We start from the raw sequence: 23,572 nt of genomic DNA, 5'->3' as shown, positions 1-23,572 counted from the left end.
CTACAAATTACTCCAAAAGCTTAAGCTGTTGGAGAAGGTGTTATTTAATCTTTTATACTTTAACAGGTATTGACTCAGCTTCTGAAGAGGCTCTCAGCCAAATACAGGGGCTTATAAAAGAGAATTCAATCAACAAGGATTGGATTGCTTTTGGAGGGATTATTGATATAATTGTGCCGCTTCTTGGAACGGCGCATAACAAAGAAGTGAAAAGAAGGATGTTAATTACATTAAGGACTATTGTGGTAGAGCATTCCAGAAACAAGGTGAGCTTTTTCAACATTTCTGTGTTTACAAGATATTTGTGCACTATAGCAGAAATAATGTAGTTATTTTATGCGCACATATCCTTGTCTGGTCATTTTCTTCATGTTACAGAATCCATCTTAAGGTCAGAGTAAAATAGTCTATATTCAGAAGGTTCGAAAGTAATGTTTGCTTTAGCTAGAGATGAGGGGTTCTCCCTATTGGATACAAATACTAGAATAAGATGAATATAAATGACCTGTCTAGATATAGGAGATCATGGTCTTCAATCTGCTAAGCTGTAGCCTCTTTTGGAGGCTAATATTCTTCAACAATAACCTAGTGGAGTTTATATTTTTTTATACTTTTTCCAAAATTTTCCATTAAAATGATCCAGACATATGACCTGAGGGTCCATTTAGGGTCTCGAGCAGAAAAATGATATATGGAAGCTCTAACCTAATCTCCACAGCCTCCCAATTCCCATCCATCAGTAACCAACATCTAAAACATTTGCTCAGAAAATTGGTCAGTATGAGTTTGTTCATCAGATTAATGATCAAGGGCTGGAAATATGAAATTACAATGCCAGAGACATCCATGTACAAAATTTCCCTTGCCGTTTGGGAAAATGAGAAATTTAGCCTTGTTGAACCCTGCGATGATACTGTACCTATTGAGGAGTGGTGGGGTGGATGTGTAAAAAAAATAAAAAAATTTAAGGACCCATCTATTCATTTATTGTAAGGTGGTGAAAATGGGATGGACTGCGGTGCTTATGTGGTTGGTAATGGAGTTTTCCAAAGTCCACATTAGACCTATTCAGGAGAGGTCTGAGTGGAAGGCTAGGAAACATGGACTTAGAAGTCCTATTTCATTGGACCATCGTTTCTTAACAGATTTTGTGAGAGACTTGGACTGAGAAACATAGTATAACTTTCGAGGAATAGGCATCTGGATTGGTAAGTTTGTTAAAAGTTTAATCTTCAATTGGGCATTAGGAAGAAAAGAGTTTGGAGATTATGGTTCAAGTTGTACTTATGATTAGAAATCAGTGAAGGCAAAGAAGAGCACTATCGGTTCCTCCTCGACAATTGCTCTTTGGGTATTATGGGGACGATGGAACTGGGGGCAGTAATTTAGACTGGAATGGGGAGGCTTTAAAGGTGTCCTACATGTGTTGGAATCTGATGATCTCTGGTGACTGCCTCTACCTAATTCTCTTTCGGTTTCTCCTCTGTCTTTCTGACATTTCTCTGCCTTGGCTGCTGGATTCTGCTTGTGCCGAATCAATTCCAACATTCGCTAAGTTGGCCGACAAGTTCATCGAGCAGTTCTGCTACAACATCGATGTCACGCCCACTCGCCCTATAGAATGAATCGTTGGAGGCTTTCCTTGGTTTTTGTTTTGCTTGGCTACTGTTGTCTTTCCCGCCTGGTTCTATAGCTGAATCCAATACAGGTCCTTTCTCCACTACTCAAACCGTATTTCAGTAGTCCCAGTGGAATTAAAGACCTGAATGAGGTGAAGCTTATGCTCTGTTCATTGGGCATCAAATCTTCCATAAAGAGTTGGGTGGTAGGCTTTCCTTTAAAAAAAATGGTAGGCTTTACATTGGAGGAGACATGGAAAACGTAATTGCTTCCGCTTTTGACCATGCAAACATGGGGTTAGCCACACTAGAGTCAGTTGAATCACTCGTATCACAGCATGCATTTGATTTGTGTGCATTCAATTTAGATGTGTGAGTCCTTCATAAGATCGATCCTTACACCATCATTGTGCATGAAAATCAAATCAGAATCGTCAAATCATGCCTTGGAGTTAGTAGGAACTATGTTGGTTAGAAATATCATTTTGTTTGGTTCAAGATCGTGACCATCCATTCTAATCAATGTTGACCCAATCACTAGTGTTACAGGCCCATGTCAGGAAATGTTTAAAATTTGGAGCTAAATACTCCATTAAGTAAATTCGTTTTTAGCAACAAAGAGATTTTTGTTGAAGGGAAAAAGAGGCAGAGATTGTCCCAAACTAAGTGCATCCCTATTTGATGCAGTGCCAACATGGCAGCCATGTCATGCCTAGGTGGTTTTGGTGGAGTTCCAAGGTGCACTCCCTCATTAATGTTGGTGGCCCGTTTTGAACCTGATTTTTGAGCTTCTAAATGGAAGAATTATGGAAAGTAGTAAACTACAAAGTTGTAGGTCTCTTTGAGATCTTTCCAACAAGTATTTGTGCTTGAAAATTGGATAAGAGGGTAGAAAGTTATGGCAGTTTTGGTGGAGTGTGTCTGTGGGTTCCCAAAACAGTCAAAGTTAGTGAGTTCCAATGCAATTAATGTTATGTTAGTCCCTAAGCTAGCTAGTGGATGATCTTGAACGAATTTGCTTTGATTTTCTTTTATTTAAAGAGTTAGAAACCATCTTTAGAGAGGATTATTTATTTTCTCTATTATAAAATAAATTATTTCAATTATTATTCTTCATTAATTTACTATTTAATTATTAATTATCTTTACTATTTCTTAATTATCTTTTCTCAATTCAACAACCTACGCCAAGAATCCAAGAGTGTGTTGGACTACATCGAAGAATTCTACAAACTCATGACTCGTAATGATATTCAAGAGGGTGAAGATCAACTTGTGGCAAGGTATGTTGATGGTTTGAAGTTTTCCAATCGTGATGAGGTGGAAATGCACCGATCATTGAGCGTCAGTGATGCTTATCAACTAGCCTTAATGGTGGAGGCTAAGCTTTCTCGTCGTGGTGCTAAAAAGTATGTGGATGTTCGTAGTCTCTATCCTTCTTCTAAAGGTGAATCTTCACATGGTGGAGGAACAAAGTCAAGGTCCGAATATTTCAACAAAAATTCTACAAAATCAGCCTCTACACATCAAGTTGGAAATCAGCCCAATCGTCCCAACAATTCAAATGCTTGCTTCAAGTGTGGTCAAGTTGGCCATCGTTTCAAAAATTGTCCAAAGCGGCAAGTAGTGGCCTTCGGTGATGAAGAAAATGATGATCATTATGTTGATAATTTAAATCAGCCCATATAGGATGAGGAAGATGACAGACAACATGAAGAAATCGAACCCGAAGAAGGAGAAAGCTTGGTGATCCAAAGAGCACTTGCTACACCAAAGGTTCAATCCGATGATGATTGACTCCGTTCCAATATTTTCAAGACTCGATGCAAATCTCATGACAAGGTTTGCACCATTGTGATCGATGGTGGGAGTTGTGAGAACATCGTATCTCATGACATGGTGAACAAGCACAAACTCAAAACCGAACAACATCCAAAGCATTATCAGATTGCATGGTTCAAGAAAGGATATGAGAGTAACTTTTTTATTTCCAAGAACGAATTTGATCAAGAGACCAATGATAATGGTAAATTCAATGCTCTACTTGTTGTTGAAACTAACGAGGAGTACGAGGAACTTCAACGGCAATTCAATGAATTCATCACCAAAGAAATTGGATCCGATTGCATCTAACCGATGGATATTGAAGTGATGGGTGAATGGAAAAATATTACATCGATTTTTTCATCCAATTACATCGATCCATTTTTATTCGATCCTACATTGAAGCTCACAGTTGATGTTTATATATTCAAACATGTTCAAAATCTAGACAAGTTATCACTTCTTCATGGAGATTATGAAGCGGAGTTTGATCTTGGGAAGTTTCAATTGATGATCATTCTTCGATACTTCAAGGTTCGAGGGCGAGTTTTCTTGAACCAAGGAAGTTTAGCAAATTTCAAGATTGTGTGGATGCCCCTTTTCAAGTGCTTAAGAAAATTGGGGATAGTGCATTCAAGGTTGAGCTCCCTCCAAATATTAATACTCACCCAACTTCAATGTTAAGACTTGACAACTTATCATGGAGAGCTTGATGAGAACTCGTGGGCGAGTTCTTTCTCACCCGGAAATGATGATGCAGTGCCAACATGGCAGCCATGTCATGCCTAGGTGGTTTTGGTGGAGTTCCAAGGTGCAGTCCCTCATTAATGTTGCTCGCCTGTTTTGAACCTGATTTTTGAGCTTCTAAATGGAAGAATTATGGAAAGTGGTAAACTACAAAGTTGTAGGTCTCTTTGAGATCTTTCCAACAAGTATTTGTGCTTGAAAATTGGATAAGAGGGTAGAAAGTTATGGCAGTTTTGGTGGACTGTGTCTGTGGGTTCCCAAAACAGTCAAAGTTAGTGAGTTAGTCCCTAAGCTAGCTAGTGGATGATCTTGAACGAATTTGCTTTGATTTTCTTTTATTTAAAGAGTTAGAAACCATCTTTAGAGGGGATTTTGGATGTTGAGAAACTTATGTAATTGATGGAATATCAATTGGGTTGAGCATTGCTCCCATTTTCTTCTTCTTCTCTTGTCGTGTTCTTGATTTCTATTTTTCTTCTTCTTCCCTCTTAAGCACCCGCATTACTATTCAAACCCTTGTAGCTGACAAATCCACCACTTTTTTAGCTTCTCTAATGGCATGTGAAAAAGAACAACTCTACATAAGATAATTGATTTCTTCAATGATATTGGAAACACACCAAGGACCAGATTTTGATACAAAGCCCAAAGCGTTTGTAATTCATTTACAAAGAGCGTTTTAAAAGTCAATATTTGGTCTTGAGGATCACCTGAATTTGTGGTCCTTAGAAATAAACCACATAAAATGGCTTGCAGAACCACTAAACTCCTCGAGTGGTGTTGCGTTATTCATTGCACTTAACATGTAGAGGGGTAGGTCCTTCCCTCGGGCACGCTGAGGATCGGTGAACATTCATTGGCCAAGATCGTCAATAAATGGATGAATTTGTTGTCACATTCAGCAACAACTAGATCACAGTAAGGCTCTGTTTGGATACCACATGCAAGGGATCCTCAAGCAATCCCTAAGCCAAAAAATGCACTTTTCTTGAACTTTATGGTGTTTGTTTGCCAAAGTAACACCCAAATCCTTAGTGATTAACAGACAAGAAACATGTGTTATAATTAAAAATATACTTTTGTTGAACTTTATGATGTTTGTTTGCCAAAGTAACCCCTAAATCCTTAGTGATTAAATGACAAGAAACATGTGTTATAATTGCATGTCTGGTGCCATGACATCACTAGCATTTACATATGAAATATCCCGAAAAAGAAGAGATTTCTAGATAATTCCCACCCACCCCCACCCCGCCCCACCCCCACTCTTCTAACCCCCTCTCTCTCTCTCTCCCTCTCTCTATTTCCCTCTCCTGGTTAACTTGCATCCAAACAGATGAAAGCACATGGCTTTACCAGGGTTTACATGGCATCCAAAATCCTGCCCCCCTCCATAGACTTTACTTCCCTAAAGAATGCTTAAGCATCCAAACAGAGCAAAGGATTTCTTTGTGAAGGCTCCTAGTGGTTGCACATGCCACCACGAAATCCACATCAAGGTTTCATGGAGGAGAAGATTAGTTCACTGTGTAGGCCATGATTCCTTAGTCTGGGTCTGATTATTCTCTAGTGTTGGCCTTGGGTCCTCATGAGATTATATTCGTGGTGTAGCCGGAAGCACGAAGAAAGTGTCGAGGTTGGTTGGTCAATGTCAACACCGATCGGAATAAAACTTCGAATCCACGAAGGGCGCTCGTCGAATCCACAAAGAACTATTCTTCGAATCCACGAGGAACGAGATAAACAACTTTCTCTACCAAGAAAGAAGAAAATTTCTTTATTTCATAAAACAAGCATGATCTGTGCAACAACCCTTGCACACAGGCTTTTATAAAAACACTAACTTCTTCTCCAAGTAAATCCCTAATTTCTAAAATTATTTGAAGCCAATTCCTAAACTAGACTCTAATTTCTATTCCTAATTGAACTAAATTTCTAAATCTACATGGACTCAAATTATAAGAAAGGCAACAAGCCATATTTGTCTAAAACTAATATTTATACCCACTTCATGTACGTATTGGATTCTTGGGACACTTTCTAATTTTTAACTTTGCAGCCAAAAGTAGTGGCCACGTCATTGCCCTCCACTTGAAGAGAACTCGACCTCGAGTTCATTGGTGATGTCATTATAGAATCTCCAACTTCAAAGACCTTACTACATTGATGCTTGGCCCTTTCGGCATTGTACTTAGATTTGGACTCGATGAGCTTCTTTTTTTTTTGACACCTTTGGATATCTGCTGCTTCTTCTCCTCCTCCTTTGATTTGACAAGGGGTCCATTTAGTGTCAAACATAATTGTTGCTCCAATTGAAAGGGCTTGGGGTCCTCCACTACTTTTGATGGACACACAACTTGATGCATCTCTAAGTATTGCTCGGAAGCACAAATGTTAGGAATGACGTCTTCTTCCGTATTTTGCTCCTCTATATCACACTGCTTCTGATCATCATCTTCAAGCTCTTCACCAATGGCTAGATGTGTAGTACGCCGACCACCTTGGGGACACTGATCGGATTTGTGATCCAATTGGTTGCACTTGTAGCACATGGTCCGTTGCTCGAACTGTGACTTGTACGAATCATGACATGGGACTTTGTTCGTTGCCGAAGTAGAAAGAACGTCTCCACATCCTCTTCCTTGTGTTGGAAATGCCTTTGCCGACTTGCTTGCTCCAACATGAAGATCCAAAGTCACCTTAACTTTCGTCGTTTGCGGTGTCTCTACGATGGCTTGACTCATGTAAAAATTCATATGATCATAATCAATGGGTAGAAACCTCTCACAAAGGACTTGACGCATCCGTGCTTATGTTCGGATTGGTCGCTTCCCCATCCTTGTACTTGAGAGTTGTAGTTGCTCCCACCATGCCGAAGCACTTCCCTTAAGTTTGATGGCGACAAGTTTTGTCTTTTACTCCTCGAGAACTTCCATGTAATAAAAAAATCTCTTGATCGTCGCAAGCCAATCAAGAAAATTTTCGATGTGGAGTTGACCATTAAACTCAGGCAAATCCACCTTAATACGATACTCGCGATCACGAGCCGCGGATTGTGAAGTGCGAACACGGTCATACCTTGGATGGATGATGTCATCGAATTCCTCCTCGCTAGAGTAATCATCTTCGAGAAAATATGTAACTCTAGGGTCGGGGCGTGGAACTCGACGTAGAGCTTGAGCGTGCCATCGTCGATCATCGTCGTCGATTTGGGGTTGCTCGCGCTTAATAGGATTTAACCATGCCAATTGCTCCGCTATATGATTAACGATAGCCTGAAGAGTGTTAAATATCTCCACCGTCACGGTTTCTTGATTTTCTCATTCTCTGTGGGAAGTCATGTATGGAACGTAGCAGGGCTTTGATACCACTTGGCGTAGCCGGAAGCGCGAAGAACGAGTTGAGGTTGATCAATGTCAACACCGATCGGAATAAACCTTCGAATCAACGAAAGGCGCCTTTCGTTGATTCCACGAAGAGCTATTATTCAAATCCATGAAGAATGAGATAAACAACTTTTTCTACCAAGAAAGAAGAAAATTTCTTTATTCCATAAAACAAGCATGATCTGTGCAACAACCCTTGCACATAGGCTTTTATAAAAACACTAACTTCTTCTCCAAGTAAATCCCTGCTTTCTAAAATTATTTGAAGCCAATTCCTAAATTAGACTCTAACTTCTATTCCAAATTGAACTAAATATCTAAATCTACATGGACTCAAATTATAAGGAAAGGCAATAAGCCATATTTGTCTAAAACTACCTAATCGCTAGAAGGAAACAAATAACTAAATAAAGAAAATCTATTTATACCCACTTCATGTACATATTGGATTCTTTGGACACTTTCTAATTTTTAACTTTCAGCCAAAAGTAGTGGCCACGTCAATTCCCTAGTGGAGGAAGGCAACTGAGATATGGGCCTTGGGCCTATGTGTACTCTCCTATAGTAGACTTTCACATTCCATAGGCATGTGTGGCTTATCTGTGTTTTGCTTCATATTTCTATGTGGAAGCCTAATGGGCTTCCACATTCTTTCATGGTGGAGCCTGTTATTCTATTGCCGGCTTCATTGTTCTGTCGGTGCACTTCATTATTTCGCAATGGAGCCCATTTTCTTTAGTGGGCTTTATTGTTTCATGATGAAGCGTGTTATTCCTTAGTAGGTTTTACTTCAGTTTTGGATCCCATTATTTTGGGCAGGCTTCATTATTTCTCAGTGGACCTTGCAATTCCAATCGTGGGTTGCTCCAATGTGGGTCTTAGGAGTAGATGTACGGTCAACACTCTAATAATCAATATTGTTGGTGGCTGCATTTTATGTAAGGTATTAGATATTATTAATTATTAGATTGTTGTTATCCATCACCCATCCACTCACCTCCTTCCACCCCTCTTACCCTAGCCACATGACACTTCTTTCATCCAACTCTTTGTCCTTGTCCTGGCCATGTTTCTGGTGCATAAGGTTTTATACACCTATATATCTAGCAAGAAGAAAACCTGGAAACCTACTGCTGCTGCCAGAAGGGAGTATGGTGGGCTTTCACTATTTCAAACCATGGAAGTTCGTTATTCCATCATGGGCTTCCTTCATTATTTAAAGGTGGCTTGTTATTTCAGTTACCTTCATTATTTCATAGTGATGCCCGCTATTCCATGGTTTGCTTCATTATTTCATAGTGGATCATATTACCTTGACGAGCTTCATCATTCATTGTCGAGCCATTTTTTCTTTGCGAGCTTCATTATTTCACGATGTAGTCTTCTACTCTGTTGTGGCCTTGATTATTTCAAGGTGGAATTCATTATTCGTCGGCTGGCTTCACAATTTTTTGTTGGGGCCAGTTATTCTGCTTTAAGCTTCATTATTTCACAATGAAGCCTTTAATTCCACTGAATTCGTTATTGCATGATGGAGTTCGTTATTTGATGGTGGAACCTAGATATGCCCTTTGAGGCCCAAATTTTTTATTCATGCCTATAAACATGCGGTTTAACTGCTATAAAAGCCTAGAAAAGCATGATTGGACCAACCTATCAAAAGCACGAATCAAGAAGGAAGTTACTCCCCGTGGGCCCCCATCTTTTCAAGACAAAACAACTGAGGCTTGGGTGGGTCTAAATGTGTATTGGACATAATTTAAGCCATTTTCACCTCCAAACAGCAATTTGTTTTTTTTGAAAATTAATCCAAACAGCAGTTATAACTACTTTTGCCACATGTCTCATCCAATAGACTGAACATAGAGTCATGGGAAGCTAAAGAACTGGTATGCCCTGCAATGTGTCCTCCAAAAGTTACCCCTCTAGAGACATGGCATCATCTGGGATATCAGGGAGAGTCATTTGACCAGCCACTCCTCTCTAGAAGGTTGCTCAATGGATGTAAGTGGTTGGACTCCATTGATAAAATATATATACACATACAAAAGAAAAAGAACAATCAACACATAAAGAAAGGATTGAAGAGAAGAAGACAACGGGTCTATTTTATCTTTCATTTATCTTCCGTTCAATTTTCTTCATTATATATTTTTTATGTCTATTTCCTCAAGGGTTGTTCACAAAGATATGAGATGCCATGGATCTAGTAGCCATAGAACTTCTCAAGTGGTCTCTCATTTGATATTATCATGGATGATAGGGAAGGGGACCGGTTCCTCTATACCTGACTGTTGTCCCCCTCTATGTTGCAATGATAAGATGCGAACTATGGTATTTGAATTATCTTACAAGATATTACAGGGAAAAAATTATGGTGCTCAGAGGGTGGAGTCCATCCATCGGTTTTTTATCTTCCTAAGACACTTTGCATTAGTAACAAGAACTTTGTAGAACAGAGAAATCACCCAAAGCCTATTGATCTTGAAGGAAAAGTGCTTCTTCCTAGTGACCTGCTTGTCTACTTCCTAATAATTTACATATTATACCAGAACAATAATTTATGGGATTTAATGATTCCTAAGAGCAAATTGATTTCCTAAGGGATGAAGTCCAACAATTGACCTACCATTCTCCCAAAATTCTTCCTGCACTAGAAGATGAAAATCAGCAAACACAAACCATATTCAAAATCATCCAAATGCTTCAATAGGACTTGTCATAAATTAAAGGTTTCTCTGAGAAAATTAGAGATGCAAGAACCGCCTAAGCGTTATGACCGAAACACGAAAACTCAGCTCGTTTGGACTCCTATAATTACTGATTAATCTAGATGGATGGAGACATGTATCCCAAAAAATCAAATTAATGAAAACTCCACTGAAGTGGAAATTATTATATATATTGTGCATTTATTTTATGTTTTGTTTACATAATTCACATGCTCAAAATTTATTCACACAGAGCATCTTTCATTTTATTAACTGTCATAACTTTATGGAGGATATAACTTAGTAGAGGATAAAGAGAAAACTACAAGTAGACCCTAGGGGATAAGATCTTGCTATTCCATACAGATTGTGAGAAGATTCCTTCCAGCTAAGAATATGAAATTCTTGAGTCACAATCTTGGTGAAAAAAGTTAGCATGCTATGTGGAGGAAGGGAAATAAAACAGTGATCTAGACATTTCCCTTTTGAGATTGTAATCAGTTGCAGCTAGTTTTGTAGAATTGTTGAAGTGTGCATAGCCACACAACTTCACTAAAAGGAGAGCACATAGTGCAAAGCTTGACTTTGGCATTATATTTAGCTACAACTGGTTGCAATTTGTTTTTTCATGATATGGGAGAAGTGCCAAGTAAGAATGGGTATAGTTAGTGCTGGAGGGAAAGCAGAGGAGGACACCCGGAGATCACAATAAGGTGATGGGATAATATAGCCTATGAAAAAACAAATAATTGTTAGGCATTGTTTTCCAGTAAACATGTGCTTATGTTAGAATCTACATTCGTATTAAGGGTATTCTGGCAATTTAGTATTTTAGTGTGGTCTATATAAACGTCAGTCTATTGATTCTTCTGTTGATGAATGAAATCATCCTTGAGGGACTTCTACTTTTCTTCTCTCCTTAGCTTTCTACAAATTTCCTGGGGTTTACTTTGTACCAATGCAAGGTTGCAAGCATATAAAACCAAAAGTATCATATCTGTTCCAAAAGTAAATCTTTCCTTTTTCTTGTGATTCCTTTCATTTTATCTCTTACTGCTAGGTATTTCTTTTTTCATCTTTCTCTTGTTTCTCCTTCAAACCCTAACTCATCTCCTTGTTCTCTCCTCTTATACATTCCATTTGACAAACCTAATTTTCATTCTTCATCTAAACCCCATTTTCCCTTCACTCATTTATAAACCCTATTTCTCATTAATTTTCTCTCGTATCTATTCCCCTCTAATTTCCTTATCAAACCTTATTTCCAATTCATAGTTCTCTACCTCCTTTTCTTTTCCAAAATACTACTTCCCCTGTTTTTGAAACCTATCGTTAATCTATCACTCTCACCTATTTCACCTGTCTATGTTTGCTTCTTCAAACCTCATTTTCATAACTACTATTCTCACCCTCAACTTTCAAAATCATAATTCATCATTCCTGAAACCTTTTTTCTTCATTTTTGAATCCCTCCCCTTCTCTACTTACTGGAATTTTCCTTCTCTTCCCTATCTTTCTTTATTTGCTTTATAATGACATCCGCTTCTTCTCTAAGCCCTTCTACTGCAATGTGTGCCAATTACGCTCTCTAAACTCTAATGATAATTTTATCTTTGGAAAGTCCAAATATTAACCAATGCTTGCGGCCAAGGGATTCTTTGTCACCTTGATGGTACTCCTTCCCTCCGGAATATGTCGAAGCTCCCAAAGGAGATGGGGACCCCATGAAGCTTCCATGGACACATAATCCTGACTTTGTGCAAGGGTTTTTTATTCCAGTCATTTTATATTGTAAATGTGTGTGTCTGTGTGTCTACACGTGGGAGTGAGATATGATTTCTTCTCCTGTCAAGATTTCCCCCTTCTCTTCTACTCATCATTTTTTCTCCATGATCAAGCCCTAGGCAACGGTAATTGTGTGAAATTAGCTTAGGGAACACAATGAACTGCTGAAATCATCTTTGACCAACGAAAGCTTCCCCCTAACATTTTCCTGTTGGCCTCACATGTAGATGACCTATTGTTTAAAACATGAGATTCATCACTTAGCTTCTCAAACATTGTAAATTTTTTACTCTGTTGGAGAAGATGCAGATGGTGATCAAGTGGATCTAAACTAGCTTGTATGGTTTTTTATTTTTCAATGGATGCAAAAGAATTGAAGTTCAAATGGAACTTTAGAAATCATTGTAAATTTTTAATATCCTCGTTGTTTGAATATGTAATATCTATATATTGTGTATATGCATTCATGCATTGTCGTGTGAATCTCACAATTGGTACTGGATAAAGATATGAATTATATCAATTTACAAATTGAAAGTTGGACAGAATTGAGGGGACATTCTAACATTTTACAAAAAACTTAGCCTGTTTCATATGTAATATTTCAGGAAAATTATTCTCATGCTTTCCATATGTTCAAATTTAAACCTTTTCCCTCAAACTGTGAGATCTTTTATTATGTTGATTACTAAAAAAAGAAAAAGAGATCTTCCCTATGTTCTAAGTTTCAGCTGAATCCAAACATGTTATATCAATTGTACAGGATAGAGTGGTTGACTCTGGGGGAGTTGATCAAGTAGTTCGCTGCCTAGTACGTGACCCAAACATATCAAAGGCTGCTGTGGAGTTGCTCTTTGAGCTGTTGCAAGACAGTTCTGGCTGGAATTTGTCTGTTTGCCGGAAACTTAGTCAACAAAATAATGCCATTCTTTTCCTTGTTACGCTTTTAAATGGTACAATAGTAGAATCAGCAGAGAAGGCAGAGGCAATCCTATTGAAACTTTGCGATGATGATGATGATAACATTTCCTGTGCGGCTGCTGCCACCTGGTATAGACCGCTTATCAATCGCCTCTCTCAAGGTTATCTTTCTATCAAGATCTAGTCTATCATCTTTTTACAGGTTTTACCGTTGACTTTTTAATCTTCCATTTTTTGCAGGATTATTATGGTTTTCATTAGGATAAAAATGCAGCTCTAATTCAGACTTGGTCTTCTGTTTGATTTCTTTCTTTTTGATTCCTTAGCTTCTTTCTCATTAATCTCATTTTAAAACTAATCTCTTAACCTGATCATTTTTTTTTTGTTAGAAGAGATGAGAGGATGAGAGAAAAGAATGAGTTGGAGAGTTACGCCCCCTCACTTGTGTATTCAAATTAGGAAAAAAAGGGTACAAAGACTAAAGTGCCCTTAGGCACATAAATACCTTCTAACACTCCCCCTCAAGCTGGTTCAGTGGAATTTATATATCATACATTCCTAGCTTGTTACAAATGTCACTCAACTTAGCCTTGCTTAATGGCTTGGTAAATATATTAGCCAGTTGATCTGCTGATATAGTAAAAACGGTGCATATCCCTCCCTTCTGGATTCTCTGGCGGATGAAATGACAATCCACCTCAATATGTTTGGCCCGGTCATTAAAAACTAGATTTGAAGTAATGTGAATTGCATCCTTATTATCACAATATAATTGAGAAGGAGAGGAGGGAGCGAGACCAATCTCTAATAGAAGGAAGTACAACCAGATGAGTTCTCCATTGGTGTGTGCCATGGCCCTGTACTAGGCTTCTGCGCTGGATTTGGCGATGACATCTTGTTTCTTGCTTCACCATGACACCAAGTTACCTCCTACAAAGGTACAATATCTAGTGGTTGATCTCCTATCTACCAGAGATCCTGCCCAATATGCATCAGTCAACCCTACTATCTTGTCATGACCATGCTTCTTAAGTAGTAAACCTCTTCCTGGAGCACCTTTCAAGTACCCGATAATTTAACGTACCGCCGCCTAATGAGAGGTACGTGGTTGGCTCATATACTGGCTGACTACCCCTACAACAAATGAGATGTCTGGACGAGTGACTATGAGAAATATAAGCTTGCCAACCAATCTCCTGTATCTGTCAGGGTCAACCAACAAGTCTCCCTCCTCTGGATGAAGTTTTACATTTGGGTCCATGGGCACAGCGGCAGGTTTCACCCCAAGTGAACCTGTCGCATCTAGTTTGTCCAATACATACTTTCTTTGTGGGAGGGAAAAGCCTCTGCTGGAATAAGCTACCTCAATCCCAAGAAAATACCTAGGCGACACAGATCTTTGGTGGAAAACTCTCTCTGCAAGAAAGACTTCAACTTTTGTATGCCCACTGAGTCACTCCCAGTAATGATACTATCATCCACGTATACTATCAGAAAAACACATCTAACATTAGACTGATGGCTAAAGACCGAGGGATCAACTGCACATTGTTTCATACCAAACCGCATAACAACATCACTGAATCTCCCAAACCTTGCTCTAAGGGATTGCTTCAAGCCACAGAGAGATTTGCACAAGCAACAAACTGAGGAGGACCTCCCCCCCCTGAGCAACATACCTAGGAGGTTGCTCCATGTACACCTCCTCAATGAGGTCCCCATGAAGAAAGGCGTTTTTCACATCTATCTGATAGAGAGGCCAACCATGATTCACAGCCAAGGAAATCAGCACGCAAACAGTTGGAATTTTGGCGATAGGAGAGACAATCTCAGTATAGTCGATTCCAAAGGTCTACGTATACCCCTTCGCAATTAAACGCGCCTTGCAGTGCTCAACTGTCCCATCCAACAAGTATTTGATAGATGTAGACACCCCATTTTGACCGTGCCCTGCACCTCCTTGTTTTGTGGATAACTTTTTCAAATCAGTGTGTATGGACCCCAAATTACACTCCGGGCTAGCTTAGGGTCCCACCAAGGTCCCTGTGAAATTTTGTCAAGATCCGTGCACGTTCGCTAGGGCGGTGTCGTGGGGCAAGTTCAGAAGGGTAGCGATTTAGCCTAAAAAGGGGGTGCTCTGGAACCTAAAAAGCCAGTTTAAATTTGCCATAATGGGTTGTCCAGGGAGATACGGGGGTATACGGATTAGTGTGTAACAAAATCAGTTAGGGGGAATCTTAGGAAGCTTCCTAGGTGGTTAGTCTTCTTTCAATCCCAGCCATTGAATATAAGAGAAAATTTGAAGGGTGAAGATCAAATGAAGAGAAGATATTTTTCATAAAAATTTTCCTTTTTCTTTTAACTTGGCCCCCCCTACTAGGATAAAAATTATTGTAAGTGCACTCGCAAGCGGCTGTCTAGGGAAGAAATGGGGAGCAGAAAATATCACTTTTTCTTCTAAAAGCCCAGCGAATTAGGGTTTGGAGGGAGGATTTTTTTCGTTGAAGGAAGAGAGGCAGAGAGATAAGGGGAGAGATTGCAAAAATAAAAAAATAAAAAAAAATCCCAAGACCACCTCCGACCACCATCTTCTTCTTCCACACCTTTTCCCATCATCTCTAACCGCTTCCCCTGCCATCTCCTCCGGCAAGATCATCTCCGTATCACTAGCCGCCGCTCACCTCCACCATCCCCGCCTCTTTTCTGCAAATCCATTGATTCCGGCAATCTTGCCAGAATCCGATCGATTGCCATTCAATCCGGCCTCCTCATCGCCGCCGTTTAGCACCACCACCTACTCCATTATCTTCTTCTCCACCGGAACTTCACCGATCCCAACTCCTCTACACCCCACAACCACCATCTTCAACCCATTTCAGCAAACCCATCTCATCATCTTCCCCTCTCCATTTCCGCCCAGCTCCACCCAAAACCCACTTCTATCATGATTTTTCACAGCCACCGGCAACCCAATCGGAGCACCATCACCTCTCCATCTTCCCCAAATCCCATTTCCACACCATTTTTAGCCATTAAAACCCACCTCAAACCCATGTCTGCAAGCCCTCTTCTTAATTTCCCCCATTCCCATCTCTACCCAAATCAACCTCCCCTGTTTCTTTTATCCCTCTTCCATTCTTATCTCCCATCCAAACGCATCTTTTTCTCCCCTCCACCTTCTTCTCCACCAACCGAGCACCATCCTTTTCTCATTCTCCTTCTTCTTTTTCTCCGGTGGGTTTGCCGGAACCCGGCAAAGCCCTCGGCAACCCAAAGCCATTTTCGGCCAAACCCATTTCCCATTGCAACCGTTTCTGCCGCTCACCAACCACCAATAAATCCGGTCATCCTCTCATCTCCAACCCTCACCACCTCTGACCACCTCCGATCACCTCCGTCCATCTCCACCATTTCCACCTCCCAAACCCACTTCGATTTTACCCTCATCCCATCTTCTACCCTTCTTCAGATTCATCCCTTCCAAATCTCGATCTGAGCAATTGGGACTTAAATCCCGAAGATTTCCTTCGCCGGTGGGCTCCTTGGCACTAAATTCACTCTTCAAGCATCTTTTCTCTTGGTCATCTCTATCATTCAGGTAACATTTCTAAGCCTTCTTGTATTGCTAAAATGCTTGTGATGGCTAGCTTTACCCTATCAAAAGTAGGGTATCAGTTCATAAATGTGGACGTAATATGGTGTAAATTGTGTTGGAGATGGATTGGGAAGTTATGTGTGCTCAATGGATGTAGGAAATCAGATGATCGCTCTACTCCATGTCGAGGGTATGAGTACCATCTGATTTCACAGGAGACCCCATGTTGAGGGTTTGATTGTGTGCTTTATTTGATCTCGTTTCTTTACCCCATGTCGAGGGTGCGGGAGTAGAAATTATTTGATCCCATTGTTTTTTCTTTTTCTTCCTTAGAACATTCTTGGGTTTATTCAAGTTTGATATTGTTACAGTTAGGTTGGTCATTTCCTTGCAAAATTTCTAGATCTGATTGATAAATCTTCTTAAAATTACATCTGTGATTGCATGATAGCTGATTTGTTGAGTGATATGGCTGTGATTTTGGTCCTCTGATGGAGTTGATTTTCAAATCATACTTTAGCAATTGTTATGTCTGAGAATGCTATGCTCAGGAGTGAATCAATTGTGCTTGGTCTATGCAAGTTTATGCTTAGTTTCCAAACAATTTAGCCCTCAGGGTTTTGAGCTTAGATATGTTATCTTGATGTAGTCGTTGAGTGTCTTAACGTTCTCAGAGTCTGGTGCATGTATGCTTGAAGATATGTTCGCCAAAGTTTTAAGATCATCTTCTCCGTTCGCGTTCTGTTCCTTTTATTCGGGATCACCCCTGTCATCCATGATTTACTTCCTTTCTTCGGGTCTACTCTTTGCGCGTTCCTCGGGATCCTTTTGAGTTGCGGGATTCTCTCGATTTTGGAAACACTTTGTCGGGTTCGGCGATGACGGAATATTTCTTGAGCCAACCCCTTGCCCTTCTTATCATTTTTTCCCATCTTAGGGTGTTCGTAGGGCTTGAGGGGTTTCCTTTCTTTCCGGGACTATTCTTTGCACGTTCCTCGGGATCCTTTTCGAGGTTTAAGATTCCATCGATCTTGGGAGCGCATCTTGTCGGGTTTCGGCGATGACGGAATATTTCTTGAGCCAACCCCTTGCCCTTCTTATCATTTTTTCCCATCTTAGGGTGTTCGTAGGGCTTGAGGGGTTTCCTTTCTTTCCGGGACTATTCTTTGCACGTTCCTCGGGATCCTTTTCGAGGTTTAAGATTCCATCGATCTTGGGAGCGCATCTTGTCGGGTTTCGGCGACGATGGAACGTTTCTTGAGCCAATCTCTTCCCTTCCTGCCTTAGAGTTTTCGCAGGTTAAGGGATTCTCTCCTCTTAGAGTGTTTAGTCAGTTAGGACCGTTCCTAAGTGACTGGTCGTTTAATAGATTTTCTTATAGAGTTTTTGTCGGTCCCCTTTTGTTTAGGAAGCTTCTCATCTATCGTTTATTTAGGGTTTTCCCTCGCGGGTTAGATATCGCCTCCTTTGGAGATTGATTAGGGCTCGTTAGTTTTGTTTTCGTCTCTTTGAGATTGTTCTTTTCTTTGGGGATTTTAGTTCCCTCTTTTGTTTTCTTTTCCCCTAGGCTTTAGGGATCCCGTTTCCCTCTAAATTACTCTACCGCGATATGGTGGGTAAGGAGGCTCTTCTATCGGATCCCCTTTAGCTGAAGGGTGTTAACGCACTTTTTAATCGTCAAAAATATAAAAGCATTTCAAAAAACATTTGAAAAACCTTAAAAAAATAAAATCTAAAGTGTTTCTTTTAGAAGCGTAGTTTGAGAGTTCGTTTCGAACTACGTTGGCTTGATCCTCTTTCACGAGGTACGTAGTGCAGCTTGGGATTCTTATCCCAGGTCCAGCCAAACCTTTGTAAATAAATCATTCAAACTCTTTAAAAAAATACAAAAATATTTCGTAAACCTGTTTTCGAAAAATCTTCCTCTAGAGTTAGGACTTTGTCCTAGAAGGAGAGTTTTAGAGTTAGAGGTTTGTGTTTGGTTTTAGTCTTTGATTTGTTATGTGCTTGTTTACGTTTGTTTTAGGGTTAAGAGTTTCGTCCTTAGTGTGTTGTTTGATGGTTGTGTGTTTTGTTTGTGTTTGTGTTTGTGTTAGAGTTAGGAGTCTGTTTCGCCTCCGTCCGGTCAGTGGGCGATTCACATCGCCGACTGATGACTAGAATAGGATGCGTTAGTCAACCCTTTGTTTTCCTTAGGAAATACAGCCTAGTTACACATAGGTTGTAGGAACCACCTGCATTAGCTTAGGGCTAACCTGCATTTAGTTAGGGCATATAGGGTGTCCTAAAATCTACAATTCACTGGAATTTAAATAATCGTTCAAGAAGCTTTAATAACTAGTCCGGTCTTTTAGATCGAGTCTAAGATAGAGGTCTAAGTGTCTTAGGCATCATAGCTTAGAATAGGCGCGAAGAACTACGTTGCCTTGATTCTCGTGGAGGCGGGGATACGTAGGCTTCTTTGGATGAATATCAGACCATCCGAGGACTCGGGCTAAATCGTTTTAGAGTCTTAGGATTTGTGGTGTTGTTATATTGTATATTTTGTTGTGTTTTCTTACTTTCTTGTACTGATCTTATACCTTTAGTTATAGCTTGCATGTGTTTGCACATCAGAACTTAGACACCAGTTAGGTATGTCACTCATAACCTAGTTATCATTAGGTGACATCTTTTATTTTATTTTGTGTGTGCTTATTATTTTATCCCCTGGTCATGCATGATTAGGTAGACGTCTTCCCGGGGATATTTTGTTCCCATTTCACATGATTTTGCCCAAAAACTCTTCGAGGTTAATAATAAATGGCATAAGAGACCAAGTGTTCGCACTCGGGCGAATTGGGGGTACTCTTCGGACCTTCCCCATTCGTCACCAGGCACGGACCTTTTGTATCTCTGGTTATCCATTGCAAATAGAGCATTTGTTTTGGTTCCATGGTGTATCCATGGATGGCGACTCTGAGTTATTTTTAGGTACATCTCGGTTTCGAGCCCTGGCTCCGGATCAGGATATATCTCTTTCTTTTTATATCGCCACTCATGCTATGCTGTGAGGGTGGCAACAGTTTCGAGAGTTCCTTGGTAGAGCTCTCCTTCACGTTGTGGATGATCCATAGGGTGTTAGGGACCCGTTCCCTCACCGCCCTCAGATCGGGGTCCACAATAGAGAAAACCCATCAACACCCCATGGGCTGAGGACCAGAAGGAAGAGAGACCAAATCCCAAGTCTGATTGGTCTGAAGGGCACCCATCCCAAGGTCCATAGTAGTTCACCATCCAAGATGAGTAAGGGCCTCGCGACAGACTGCGGTAAGGAAATAGAAGACAAATAAGATACAAAACTACGAAAAGACAGGGGTGAGCTTATCATAGGACACAAAATGAGAAATAGGATGGGCCATAGAAGTAATAGGAGATCCTATAGGAACATTAGAAGAGGCAAGAGTAGGTACCTGAAAAGGAGGATTCGGTATCTTTGGCTGAGAAGACGCAGCCTCTGGCGTAGAGGGATGGACATCTAGTTGTAGGTATTGCTGATAGACCTGCACAGGAGGAGGGGCCGAAGTCGCCGACACAGGAGCAGAAGGAGGAGCCGAAGTCACCTGCAATGGAGAGGAAGGAAACGCAACAGGGTCAGGTCAGGGTCAGGGAGAACAGGTAGAGGAAGAGGAACCTGAGGGATAAAAACAATGGGATTGCTCTCGGCAGGAGCAGTAAAGAAAGAGACGGACTCAAAGAAGGTGACATTGGCTGAAACAAAGAGTCGGCAAAGCTGGGGACTGTAACACCTAGAACCTTTCTAGGTATGTGAGTAGCCCAAAAAGACACAACGCTCCACCCTAGGGTCTAATTTATTTAGACCTGAAGCAAGGTTGTGAGCAAAGTAAACACAACCAAAGACCCGTGGAGTAAGAGGAAAGAGATCACGGTGAAGATGTAAGACCAAAAAAGGAGATTTACTATCAATGATAGAGGAGGGAAGCCGATTAGCCGAGAAACAAGAGGTAAGCACGACATTGCTCCAATAGGCTTTAGGGACCCACATTTGAAAGAGGAGAGTGCGGGTCATATCAAACAAATACCTGAGTTTCCTCTCGGCTACACCATTTTGTTGAGAGGTGTATCCACAAGAGGACTGATGGACAATGCCATGAGTGGATAAAAAATCCTAAAAGCCCTTAGTGGCAGAAAAATATTCATGAGCATTGTCGGTGTGCAAATATTTAAAACGGCAATTGTATTGGGTAGTAACCTCAGCATTGAAAGTACGAAAAGCAGTAAATACTTCCGAGGATCCTTAAGAAGAAAGAGCTAGGTCATACAGGAGAAATCATCAACAAAAGTGATGAAGTATCGGTAACCAAGAAGAGACAAAGCTCGGGAAGGACCCGAGACATCATAGTGTACTAGCTCAAATGGACTCGAGACGCGACTAACCACCCTGGACGGGAAGGACACACGATGGTGCTCTCCAAGCTCACATGACTAGCACTGAAAGGACTTAAGAGGGCCAGAAAGAATAGAGGATTGCTGAAGTCTCTGAAGGGAGGGATGGCTAAGACGACAATGCCGCTGGTAGGTGTCAACAGAACTATGCAACATGGCACGAGGAGGGTCACAGTCAAGGTGATGCAGACCATTTACCGCACTACCCGAAGCAATCGTCTTCCCAGATGAAAGATCCTGAAAAACACAATGAGAGGGGAAGAAAGAGACAGAACAGTTAAGATTCTTGGTAATTTTGCTAACAGAAAGTAAATTAAAGAGTGACTTAGGAACACAGAGCACCGATGACAACGTAAGACCAGAGTGAGGGGAAATAGTACCAATAACAGAGATGGGTGTAGTGGTCCCATCGGCCAGAGTAACAGAAGAGGTGAGATGAATATGCTTAAACGAACTAAGGGAAGCAGAGTTACCCTTCATGTGGTTGGAGGCTCCGTAATCAATAATCCAATAGGCAGAAGTAATAAGAAGCGAAGCAGGCAAACCACTGGGCTGTGCAAAAGGCACAGTCGGTGCTCGGCGGTGCGCATGCAGGCGTAACAACTCATCATAGTTGGCCCTGGAGATAAGGACACATTCATCATGTGCTACTGGTCCAGTGAAGGAGGAAGTAGAGGCACTAGGAAGGCCGATGGATGTGATGTGAGCAGAGCAGGGGGACAGATTCCCATATGTAAGGCATAACACGTAGCCATAGTATTCCTCACGCTAATAATGAGTACAGTTTAGGTGCCAATGCCCACCAGCGACACATCCGTCTGTAGAATCATGGCCACGAACACGGCCTCGACGAACCGGACCTCTGGTAAAGCGATCATCGCCAAGGCCAGAGTGGTCACCACCAACATACGCATTAAGAATAGAAGTAGCAACAGAAGGGGCACTAGACCCATGAGGCCACATACAACGCTGTGCACGAGGGAGGAACCCTGTGAGGGAAGGAATGGACTCATCAAGTGGGATGGACATCATCTTTGGGAAAGAAGCCTCCATAGAAGGGGAATAAGTAAAGAAGGTAGCCGAAGGTGGAGGAGTCAATCTGATAGAATGAGTGAAATTAACTTAAGGATCCATGATGACAGAAATATAGAGACACTCTCAACCACAACGACGGCAGAGTATAAACAATAGGGAGGTGAAGAATCGCACCACGGGCCCGACCATGATACTGCGGTTCCGATGAAGAGAAATAGCAGAACAAGACATATGATCACTAGCCAAGAAGGGAATAGAAGCTAGGAAATGAAATCGGAAGCACAACACCGCACTCAGACATTTCATCAAACACATGGCGGGCACCTTTGATATCAAGATAACATGAAAAACAATGAATAGAGAAGGAAACAAAGAGAGGAAAAAGGGATTAGAACGGCCCATACGACATATCGCGGCTCCGGAGAAGAGACATAGTGGAGGTAGACATAATAAAGCTTTCAAGATGGAAGAGACAACTAGCTTTCATGAGACTCGGAGCCACGGGAAAGGAGAAAAAGGAAGGGAAGATGACTTAGCTCATGAAGGATTAGGGTTTCAAAGGGACAAGGAGGAGGGTTGCAAAGAAATGGAAGGGAGGATGGAGAGAGAGGCGTGGGTGCAGGGCTTAGGGGATGGCAGCAAGAGGGGGTGAGGCGAGGTCTGATGGTGGGGAGGAGATGGGGCGTGGGAGGGATGGAGCATGAAGTTGGGGGGAGGAGGTGTGGTGTGAGAGGGAGGTGACGAGGGATCTGATTAGGGTTTAGGTGGGAGAGATGAAGAAGATGGTGAGGAGGCGTGGAGGAGAATGGAGGGGAAAGATGAAGAGATAAGGGTTCTTCCAACGGAGGTCCCTAGGGTGCCACAACCCTAGGACTCTAATACCATGTTAGAAGACATGAGAGGAAGAGAGAAAAGATTGAGTTGGAGAGTTACTCCCCCTCACTGTGTATTCATATTAAGAGAAAAAAGGTACAAAGAATAAAGTGCCCTTAGGCACATATACACCTTCTAACCTCTTTTAAGTGGCAACTGCAGTTATTTTGTGACAACTAGCTTTCTAAGACTTCGGTCTATGGAAACTAGTAAGCTCTTTTGGGTTGATTTATCAATACATTGTCTTATACTGTAATTCATGTAAGTTTTCCGCTAGAATTGTTGGAAAATTGAGGTATGAAAAAGCCCATATATCAATTCTATTAGTGTAACTAGAGAAGTCTGTTGATGATCCCAATGTTTGATGAAGAAAATAACTAGAACAATTAACTCTGAATGTTGAATCTTCAGGACTTCGTGCAACTGTTTTAATTTGTTTCAGATGCCCTATTTTGATTTCATATAACCAAAATAGTTAAAACTATTACCAGATGAGATGATTCAAGTCTTTCAATTCAACCAGAGTTATGCATTCCTTTGAAAACATCATTGTTTGATTCGATTTTCAACTTTTCGTGCACTTTATAGTTTCGATTTTTGTTCAAAATCAATTGTTTAGCTGCTGTTGAG

At 40.9% G+C, this 23,572-nt stretch overlaps 1 protein-coding gene across 4 annotated transcripts in view; it reads left to right on the top strand.

Moving 5' to 3' along the window:
• The window catches only part of LOC143887750 (U-box domain-containing protein 43-like), a 59,754-nt gene that overhangs the window by 20,720 nt on the left and 15,462 nt on the right, over positions 1–23,572 (top strand). For all 4 annotated transcript variants that reach the window (XM_077391923.1, XM_077391921.1, XM_077391922.1 and 1 more), the window contains 2 exons: positions 67–266; positions 12,836–13,154. In XM_077391923.1, the coding sequence (XP_077248038.1) occupies positions 67–266; positions 12,836–13,154 (519 nt within the window). The remainder of the gene's footprint in view (positions 1–66; positions 267–12,835; positions 13,155–23,572) is intronic.

This window comes from Tasmannia lanceolata, unplaced genomic scaffold (genome assembly GCF_043159265.1).
Source record: "Tasmannia lanceolata isolate RefF3 unplaced genomic scaffold, GAP_Taslan_0.1 ptg000012l, whole genome shotgun sequence".
In the NCBI taxonomy this organism is placed as follows: Eukaryota; Viridiplantae; Streptophyta; class Magnoliopsida; order Canellales; family Winteraceae; genus Tasmannia; species Tasmannia lanceolata.
Note: the sequence above shows the minus strand (reverse complement) of the source record. Positions and strands in the feature narration are given on the sequence as shown.